A 10,375-nucleotide genomic window follows, 5' to 3' on the forward strand; every position below is an offset into this window, starting at 1 on the left:
TTGGACGTCTTTATGTGGATCTCACCTGAGAGTTCAGTTTAAACCAGTAAAATGTTCCCATCTCAGTCTGTGGAACAGTTTTAAGTCTCTTCGGTTTATTGTCAGGGCTTCTGGTTGATTCTCAGTCTTTCTGCCTGCAGAGGAATCAAACTGGATCTGATCCTGAAAAGGTTCGACTGTGAGGATCTGCTGGGAAACGCTGAGATGGGGTTCATGTCTGTGCATGTGGAGCTGAGCAGCTTTGATGTGAGGCAACAGAACACATGACGGCCTTAAACCACACACACTCTTGTTTGTTGTGGTTTCATCGGTGTGTGTGAACAGCTTCCTCCGGCAGGAAACACTGAGGACATAAATGTCCACCAACGTTCTCGAGTTACTTTATTTAAGCATTTATTAATTATAGCTATAAAGTTACTCAGATGGTGTTTCCTCAGCTTCTGGTCCTACAGTGAGGAACCTTTGAGTTATTTCTGACCAGGATCTGACCTTTGACCCACATATAAAACACGTTTCTGCCTTCTTTCACCTTCGTAATGTTGTTAAAATCAGGACCATCCTGTCTCAGAGCAGAGAAACTGCTCCATGCATCTGTTCCTTCAGGACTGAACTACTGTAATTCTTTATTATTGTTCTGTCCCACAGACTCTCTGAAAAGCCTCCAGCTGATCCAAAACCCTGCAGCCAGAGATCTGCTGAGATCTAACAGCAGAGATCATGTTTCTCCAGTTTTAGCTTCTCTTCATTGGCTCCCTGTTAGATTCAGAACAGAATCTAAGATTCTTCTCCTCACATATAAAGCTCTTAATGACCGAGCTCCATCACATCTTAAAGATCTCACAGTTGGATATTTCCCCAACAGAGCACTTTGCTCTCAGGCTGCAGGTTTCCTTGTGGTTCCCAGAGTTTCTAAAAGCAGAATGGGAGGCAGAGCCTTCAGTTATCAGGCCCCTAAAAGCAGAATGGGAGGCAGAGCCTTCAGTTAACAGGCCCCTAAAAGCAGAATGGGAGGCAGAGCCTTCAGTTATCAGGCCCCTAAAAGCAGAATGGGAGGCAGAGCCTTCAGTTATCAGGCCCCTAAAAGCAGAATGGGAGGCAGAGCCTTCAGTTATCAGGCCCCTAAAAGCAGAATGGGAGGCAGAGCCTTCAGTTATCAGGCCCCTAAAAGCAGAATGGGGGGCAGAGCCTTCAGTTATCAGGCCCCTAAAAGCAGAATGGGAGGCAGAGCCTTCAGTTATCAGGCCCCTAAATGCAGAATGGGAGGCAGAGCCTTCAGTTATCAGGCCCCTAAAAGCAGAATGGGAGGCAGAGCCTTCAGTTATCAGGCCCCTAAAAGCAGAATGGGAGGCAGAGCCTTCAGTTATCAGGCCCCTAAAAGCAGAATGGGAGGCAGAGCCTTCAGTTATCAGGCCCCTAAAAGCAGAATGGGAGGCAGAGCCTTCAGTTATCAGGCCCCTAAAAGCAGAATGGGAGGCAGAGCCTTCAGTTATCAGGCCCCTAAAAGCAGAATGGGAGGCAGAGCCTTCAGTTATCAGGCCCCTAAAAGCAGAATGGGAGGCAGAGCCTTCAGTTATCAGGCCCCTAAATGCAGAATGGGAGGCAGAGCCTTCAGTTATCAGGCCCCTAAATGCAGAATGGGAGGCAGAGCCTTCAGTTATCAGGCCCCTAAAAGCAGAATGGGAGGCAGAGCCTTCAGTTATCAGGCCCCTAAAAGCAGAATGGGAGGCAGAGCCTTCAGTTATCAGGCCCCTCTCTGTGGAACCAGCTGCCAGTTTGGCTTCAGGAAGCAGACACCCTCTCTACCTTTAAGATCAGGCTGAAACTTTCCTTTCTGATAAAGCTTATAGTCAGGGACGGCTCAGGTGAGCCTGAAACATCCCATAGTTAAGCTGCTATAGGCCCAGCCTGCTGGGGGAGCTCCCATGATGCACCTCTCCTCCCTCCATGTACAGATGACATCATTGCTGTCATTAACTTGTTTCTCTCTCTCAGCAGGTATCTCTGGCCTGGTGTTACGCTGCTTGTTGTCCCCTCTTTCCTGTCCTCTCAGCCCCAGCTGGTCCAGGCAGATGGACCCTTCCTGGTTCTGGTTCTGATGGAGGTTTCTTCCTGTTAAAAGGAGTTTTTTCTCTCCACAGTCGCCTCGTGCAGCTCAGGACGGGGATTGGATCAGAGAGGAGTTTCAGTTGGTTTCCTGAGCTGGGAAACTGTTTTAGTTGTTTCTGTGAACTGGACTAATCTGGATTTGAATTAATTGGATTTGATTGTATTACAATGAACTGGATTCTAATTGGCTTGAATTGGACTGAATCTTTGAAGCGTCCTGAGGTGACACTTGTTGTGATTTGTGGCTTTATAACTAAAACTGAAGTGAATCATACATTGGACCAATAGAAATACATATTCACATCCTTTACCTGCTAGATTACATCAAGAGGAGGCAGATTTTTGTGGAAAAATGAGGATTTATGGGGATGAACTGAGATCTTTAATGAACTCAGATACAGGGATCTCGATTCCCAGAGATCTGACTGGATCATCATTTTGGTTTAAAATAGACAAACTATGAATTTTTCCTTCTTTTTTTAAATTAAATGACGGCAGCTTTGTACATTTCAATGTTTCACCGAATCAAAGAGGAAGTTTCTGCAGAAAGTTGTAAACATTCCTTCAGTTTGGTCATTTAAAAAGTCCCTTTTCTTCCAGTTTGTGAGGAAACGAGTAGCAGAAACTGGGATGTTAGGCAGATCTGTTCCTCAGTGAGAGGCTGGAGGCCGCAGAGATTAAAGCGGTGTCTTCAGTGCAAACACACCTGCAGCATGACACCTGCAGCATGAACCTGCTCTTTAATGCGTTCATATCTTCCAGGTCACACATTCAGGAGCAGCAAGCCTGAAGGAAGCAGAGAATAAACTATAAAACCAGAGTGGGTTTCAGGTTTGGGTTGTTTCTGCACTGAAAACTCGCCTTTTTAACTTATTCTGAAGTCGTTTATCTTTGCTTTAACCTGTTCTTGGTCAGTTCTGTTGGATTAGTTTGTTTTTGTGTTTAATCTTTTTGCATTTAGCTCCCACAGCATGAACTTTGCTGGTTTTAAACGTGCTGTGAAAGCAGCTCATTTTTAAAAGATCCTTTTGGTTAGTTTTAACTGTAATTTTCTACCTGAGAAAGAATCATTAAACATACCTCAGAGGTTCCCACCTTCTCCTCTTTCTCGTGTTGATGTCGTTCTGACAGCTTCCTTCAGACTCGGCTGGAGCTCGTGTTGAACTACAAAGAAATGTCAGGATATTAGGATACTAAAAAGATGTGTTTGTTCGGCATAAATGGGAAATGTTGAGCAGAGATTAGAAAATTCCATCTTCCTCTGGATGTCCACCTCAGTTGTTGTTTTTCCCTCCTCCGGCAGACCGTTTCCTGTTCGGATAACTACTTCTTCTGCTGAATTACAGCTACTAACTCAGCCTATACTGCCCCCCTCTGGTGAAAAACCTGGTCTTTAAGACTAAGGAGCTGATATTTGACCTCAGAAGGAAGAAAACGGACGTTCAGCTCCTGATCCTCAGAGGGAACCGAGCGGAGTTCTGGTTTGTGGGGGTCAACATTCAGGATGACCTGAGCTGGAACACCACCTCAGGATCACTGACCTTCTGCCACCGCTCCACAGAGAGCAAACTCACCGTTTCTGAGGCAGAAAGGAGCTCCGCAGGGTCGACACCGTGACCCAAAAATCACCACAATCTGCCTCCCCGGAGGATCTCAGAACCCTGGACATCATCTGTCTGAACTGCTGCCTTCAGGCACAAGTTTTTGATCAATAAAAGCTAAAACAACCGTTTTTATCCCACCAGGGAGCTTAAAGCAAAGACATTCTTTCATAATATCATTTAAAGTTAGAGTTTCAGTTGGTTTTACAAGCTTATCATTTAAGTGTTTATTTGATCAAAAGTTTTATTTATTTATTTTTAAATTTTATTATTATATTATATACTAATATATTTTATTTTATTACTATATTATATATTAACATATTTTATCGTGTTATATATTAATATATTTTATTATTATATAATATATTAATATATTTTATTTTATTATTATATTATATACTAATATATTTTATTGTATTATTATATTATATATTAATATATTTTATCGTATTATATATTAATATATTTTATTATTATATAATATATTAATATATTTTATTTTATTATTATATTATATACTAATATATTTTATTGTATTATTATATTATATATTAATATATTTATTACTATTATTAATTTCATTGTATTTAACTTGGTGCGTTTACACAATGAGAAATAAAAATAAAATGTCATTAGTTTGACCCAAATAAGATATTTAATGATAATCAAACTTTTATAATAATAAAAGTGTATTATTACATAAAAATGTAATAATTATAATGTAACGAATGAAGCTGATTGGTCCTGACAGACAGCAGCGGACATTTCGGGTTGGACTGAACCGATTTCTGTGCATTTCAGTCCACTTTAGGGAGCTGTTCGCGCGTTAGCCTCACGGTGGGGCCCGGTTCTGACTCCAGCTGCTTCCAGGCTCTGATGGCTGGAGTCTCAGCCGATGAGCAGAACCACAAACCGGGTCACAGGTTCTGCCTCAGGTCGCTCAGACGGGTCAGAAGAATCCAGCTCGGAGGAAACTTCGACCTCCTGCCTGAGAACTGAACTCAGGGCGTGAATCAGAGCAGAAGGTTGTGCTCATCACAGGTGAGCTCTGGGTTCCAGGTGTGTGCGCGTGTAAACAGTCATCAGCGCGTGCGGTGCGAGGAGACGTGTGATGAGAGGCTGACAGGAAGGGCGTGTGGCGCTGATGCCTTTCATCTGGAAGCACAGGATTTAGGAGGAGGAAACTGCAAACACTCATTTCTGTCCGTCAGCGCTCTTTGATCTGAACACGAGCCGAGCTGAGCCGAGCCGAGCCGAGCCGAGCCGAGCTGCACCCGGAGCGCCGGGAACACCGGGATAAAGGCTCCGAATTACACCGGAGGACGTTTTCTGACTTAAACTAAACGAGGGATCAGAGCTGGAAGTGTTCCATCGGGTAAAAAGCTCTGAGAATCTGCGGTTTCACATCCCGAGTCTTTACCTGGTGACCTGCGCCACACCTGAGGGGGCGGAGCCTCAGCAGGTAAATCCCAAGCTTTCCATCCTGCAGTCAGAGATCCAGAGAAGCGCGAGGAAGGAACGCTGCAGCTGCTTCTGAAGGTGAGACAAAGATCCTCTGAGAATCTGTAGGTTTCTGTTTTATTTAGTTCTTCTTCTGCGGAAATCTGAGACCAGAAATCATCCAACTGTCACTGATTCACAGCTCAGTATTGATCTGATTCTTTACTGATCTGACTCTGTTGGGATCTGAGTCTTTACTGATTTGACTCTATATTGATCCGACTCTTTACTGACTGTTTGGATTTGAGTCTTTACTGATCTGACTCAGTATTGATCGGACTCTGTATTGATCTGACTCTGTATTGATCCGACTCTGTTTGGATTGAGTCTTTACTGATCTGACTCAATATTGATCTGACTCTTTACTGATCTGACTCTGAATTGATCTGACTCTGAATTGATCTGACTCTGTATTGATCTGACTCTGAATTGATCTGACTCTTTACTGATCTGACTCTGTTGGGATCTGAGTCTTTACTGATCTGACTCTATATTGATCTGACTCAGCACTGATTTGACTCTATATTGATCCGACTCTTTACTGACTGTTTGGATTTGAGTCTTTACTGATCTGACTCAGTATTGATCGGACTCTGTATTGATCTGACTCTGTATTGATCCGACTCTGTTTGGATTGAGTCTTTACTGATCTGACTCAATATTGATCTGACTCTTTACTGATTTGACTCTGTATTGAGCTGACTCTGAATTGATCTGACTCTTTACTGATCTGACTCTGAATTGATCTGACTCTTTACTGATCTGACTCTGAATTGATCTGACTCTGAATTGATCTGACTCTGTATTGATCTGACTCTGAATTGATCTGACTCTGAATTGATCTGACTCTGTATTGATCTGACTCTGAATTGATCTGACTCTTTACTGATCTGACTCAGTATTGATTCGACTCTGTACTGATTAGTATTTTCCACTCAGATTAAAGACTTGTCAATCACTAAATTGGATAAAGTTTTACAAACTTTAGTGTCTGTCTGCTGTTATTTAATCTCTGGTTAACGTGTTTAGCTTGTTTGAAGTAAAACATCATTCCTGACATCATTTTCTTCGGTGTCCTGATGATAAAATGAGAACATCTGCACAGCTCAAGTGTGGCTTTTAGTCTTCGGGTCAAATTGTCAAAGAATGTTTTCCTGAAGCTGTTTTCTTTGACATTTCAGGGTTAAAAACTCAAACTAAATGTATTGATTGTTGTCCACAGACACCATTTTCAGTTTTTTAGCTCCACAGAGGAACAGAGCGTCACTGAACATCTCAAACCGACTGCAGCCTAAATCTAACCTTTAACCTTTAACCTTTATTTAAAGAAACATTATTCGGACAACCACATTTCAACAGGCTGCAGCTTAAAAACCATCAGAGATCAACAGAAACTGTAGAAGGGAAAAACACTGAGTGTGACCCAAAGTTCATGAAGGAAGTACATTTAATCACCTAATTTGCATGTGGTGACATCACTGATGACATCACTGCGTGGTAACAGCTTGGATTCCACAGCTTTTGGTGAACATTGGATTCTTATGTTATTTTATTTTTCCCTTTTTGATCCTTTTCTGAGTCCATGAACACAACTATGAACAAAGCTGCTCCAACTTCTGATCTTTTTGCTGTTTTTCTGTCATTTTATCCACATAAAAACGACAGAAAATCAGTAAAATGAACGTCAGGAAGAATCAGTAAAATGTCTTTAATCAGATGCTGATTCTTCAGTGTTTGAGTGGCAGAGAACTGGTGTTCATATCTGTTAGTTTCATCTGTTCTCAGTCCAGAAATCATCAGTTAGGAGGAGGAACAGCAGCTCAGTAGGCTCAACATCTGTCACATCTGTCTCCTCTCCAGAATGAAGCAACAAAAGTGTGTGTTAAACCAGTGAAGGATTAAAACTTTACACAATTACACTAAATATTTGCTTTCAAATCACAAGTTTTACTTTTTTTTTTTGCTTTAGTAAGTTTTTCTTAAATTCTTCATTTTTGTTTGAGCTTTTTGGCACAAATGTGATTCCATACTTTTGGGTTAACAACGAACAACTGGATGCGAAGGTTGGACTGCGGTCAAATCAGAGCGCCGTCATGTAACTGGTGCTGGTTAAAGTCAGAGAAACGGATCAAATCTGACGGCATCAAATGATCGTTATGTTAGATTTCTGACCGTTTAGTCCCGCCCCCTCCGCTAAACGCACAAACACGGCGTCCTGCGACTGTTTCTACGTACGAATCAACTGTTTTAGGTTGTAAATATGAATGATTCCGAAAGACTTCTGCATGTTTCCATCACTTCTTCTTTTATTCTGAATCAGCTGGTCAGACTGTGGGCGGGTCCCTCAGACTGTGGGCGGGTCCCTCGGGTTGTGGGCGGGTCCCTCAGACTGTGGGCGGGTCCCTCAGACTGTGGGCGGGTCCCTCAGACTGTGGACGGGTCCCTCGGGTTGTGGGCGGCTCCCTCAGACTGTGGGCGGGTCCCTCGGGTTGTGGGCGGGTCCCTCAGACTGTGGGCGGGTCCCTCGGGTTGTGGGCGGGTCCCTCGGGTTGTGGGCGGGCCCCTCAGACTGTGGGCGGGTCCCTCTGGTTGTGGGCGGGTTCCTCTGGTTGTGGGCGGGTCCCTCGGGTTGTGGGCGGGTCCCTCGGGTTGTGGGCGGGTCCCTCAGGTTGGAAGGCGCTCACATGGCTCAGTGAATGTCTCTCACCTGTTTCCTGGTGTCTTCACAGGTGAGCAGGTGTCAACACTGCATCATGAGAAGCCTGTGATCGGCCCAGGCACCCTCCTCTCTCATTGGTCAGTCTGGATCACATGATGAGCTCCACCTTCTCGCTCCTGGATCGCTTCGGCGTGCCTCCCTCTGCTGGGCTCTGCGAGGGTCACGGCGTCTCCCAGCACTCGGACTCTCGGCCCGGCTCCGTCCCCTTCCTCTTCTACCCCCCCAGCATGGAACCCGCCAGCCTCAGCTTCTACAAGGGCCCTCTGAGGGGCCACGGTGGCCCAGGGCTCCTGCCCTACCTGGCCCCCTTCCACCACCACGGACACTTCAGCGTCTACGAGTGTCCGTTTGAGCCAGCGTTCATCCAGAAGAGGAACGAGCGCGAGCGTCAGCGGGTGAAGTGCGTGAACCAGGGCTACGCCAAGCTGAGGGACCACCTGCCGGGTCAGAGCGCCGACAAGCGGCTCAGCAAGGTGGAGACGCTGAGGGCCGCCATCAGGTACATCAAATACCTGCAGGGCCTGGTGGAGCCCGAGGACGGCAGGCACAGAGGGGCGGAGTCTCCTGGGACCACGTCACCTGGTGCGGACTGCAGAGAGTTGGAGGCGTTCACGTGTTGAACATCAGTCCAACGAGAGCTCACTTCCTCTTACGATGTTTTCAAGAACGAGGAATCATGAACAATAAAGTAACTGGATGAACGATGGCGTCCGAAGCGCCGCTGCGGTAAAAGAGGACAGTATGGACTCCGCCTCCTGTCGATGCTCCGCCTCCTGCTGATGCCCCGCCTCCTGCTGATGCCCCGCCTCCTGCCGATGCTCCGCCCCAGTCCGGACGTCCTCCTATGGAACCCCGGAGGTGCCACAGAGGGAGAAGACATACTTTTATTCACACATTTTTCTTGTTTCCATGTTTTATTTCATTTAATTTGTCATATTTTAGATTGTTTGTTCTCAGCTGCTGACTCCACTTCGTTAGACTCTAACTCCTCTAAAAACACGACAGCGTGTTCAGATGTGAACTCAAACTTCTATTCCCACTTAGTGTTTGGTGTGTAGAGCAGAGGCTAAAATAAAACGTGCAAATTAAACAATCAAAGCTTCAGAATAAAATCACTAAAGTTTTATACAGAAAAACAAACTAAATGTATGAAATAAAATGTACAAAATAATAATTTGGACTTAAAACTCAAAACGTTGTCAACAATATTTCTGAAATGTATCAAAATAAATATTTTAAATTAACCGGGGGAGTGCGAGCGTACATGGTTGTCTGACAGGTGACCTGTACAGGTGAGACCCACCTTCTGATGGTTGCTGGGATAGGCTCCGCCCCTTCCTGGATGGGATGAACTGGTTATGAAACACGGATCACAAACTGATCACAAAATGATCAGCGATAAAGGGAAACTGAAAATGGGAAAAATACTGAGTGTGACCCAAAGTTTAATCACCTAATTTGCATGTGGTGACATCACTGATGACATCACTGCATGGTGACAGTCTTTAGCTAACTCTGCTGGAACATTAGCCTCAGATATAGTTTATCCACTGGGCTCTTATATCCTCCGAGGCTGCTGCTGGATGGAAGATGCATGCTCCTCAGTGCAGCTGACAGCAGAACATTTCCACCAGAAGCTGGCTTCATCCGTCCAGCAGGGTGGATGTGAGTGGGCGGGGCTTAGCAGAGGAGGCGGAGCCAACTTTAGAAATGAAAATCAGCTCGTTAGGAGCCTTCAAACAACGGAGAATTAAAAAATACCAGTTTTACATTTTGTGGTGACTTCAGACACCCTGATTTATGCCCCCAGGAACAGGAAGAAGGGATTTTTACACAAAATGTCACCTTTAATATTTTCATTCATTGTTACGTTGCAACAGGGCGCCAATCAGCGGTCGTTCTGCTGCTCTCAGAACCGACTCCAATCGAATATTCAGCCACAACATTAGGTCTATTTATGTCAGTAGTTCAGTGATATGAGGTTTCTGTCTGTGCTAAAGTTTGTTCAGAAGGTTTTTCTCTGTGTTCTCTTGAGTAAAAAGGTTCTGACTGGGCCTAAATGTTACCAAACCCAGTTGGAAACAGCAGTGAGAAGCAGGGAGAGGCTGGTAAACGGGTCAATGTTTGCTTTTCAAACGCTTCAAAAAGGTCAGAAAAAAACAGTTTAAATAAGAAATGCATGTAAGAAAGAAAGCTTTGGAAGAAACGACAAAAAATTTAATTGGAGCAGCAGAAAACAGACTTGAGAATGTTTCTCAGCTCAAAAAGCAGCTCAGGTGGGTCGTTAAATTCAACGTTTGGTTGCTAGATCAGAGAAACCTGAATCCGGTCCTCGAGGGCCGCTGTCCTGCAGGTTTGAGATGTTTCCCTGCTTCAGATTACATGGATTTAACAAAAGATTGTTCAATTCTGCACAAGCCTGTTAACGAGGCATCGATCTGAATCA

At 44.5% G+C, this 10,375-nt stretch overlaps 1 protein-coding gene across 1 annotated transcript; it reads left to right on the forward strand.

Moving 5' to 3' along the window:
- Positions 1-7,546: 7,546 nt before the first annotated feature.
- On the forward strand, positions 7,547-8,843 carry LOC140302859 (achaete-scute homolog 5-like). Its single transcript, XM_072381375.1, has one exon. The coding sequence runs from the start codon at positions 8,022-8,024 to the stop codon at positions 8,547-8,549; it is 528 nt and encodes a 175-aa protein (XP_072237476.1). The 5' UTR covers positions 7,547-8,021; the 3' UTR covers positions 8,550-8,843.
- Positions 8,844-10,375: the final 1,532 nt, after the last annotated feature.

This window comes from Leuresthes tenuis, unplaced genomic scaffold, assembly GCF_036924035.1.
Source record: "Leuresthes tenuis unplaced genomic scaffold, fLeuTen1.0.hap1 SCAF_3, whole genome shotgun sequence".
NCBI lineage: Eukaryota > Metazoa > Chordata > Actinopteri > Atheriniformes > Atherinopsidae > Leuresthes > Leuresthes tenuis.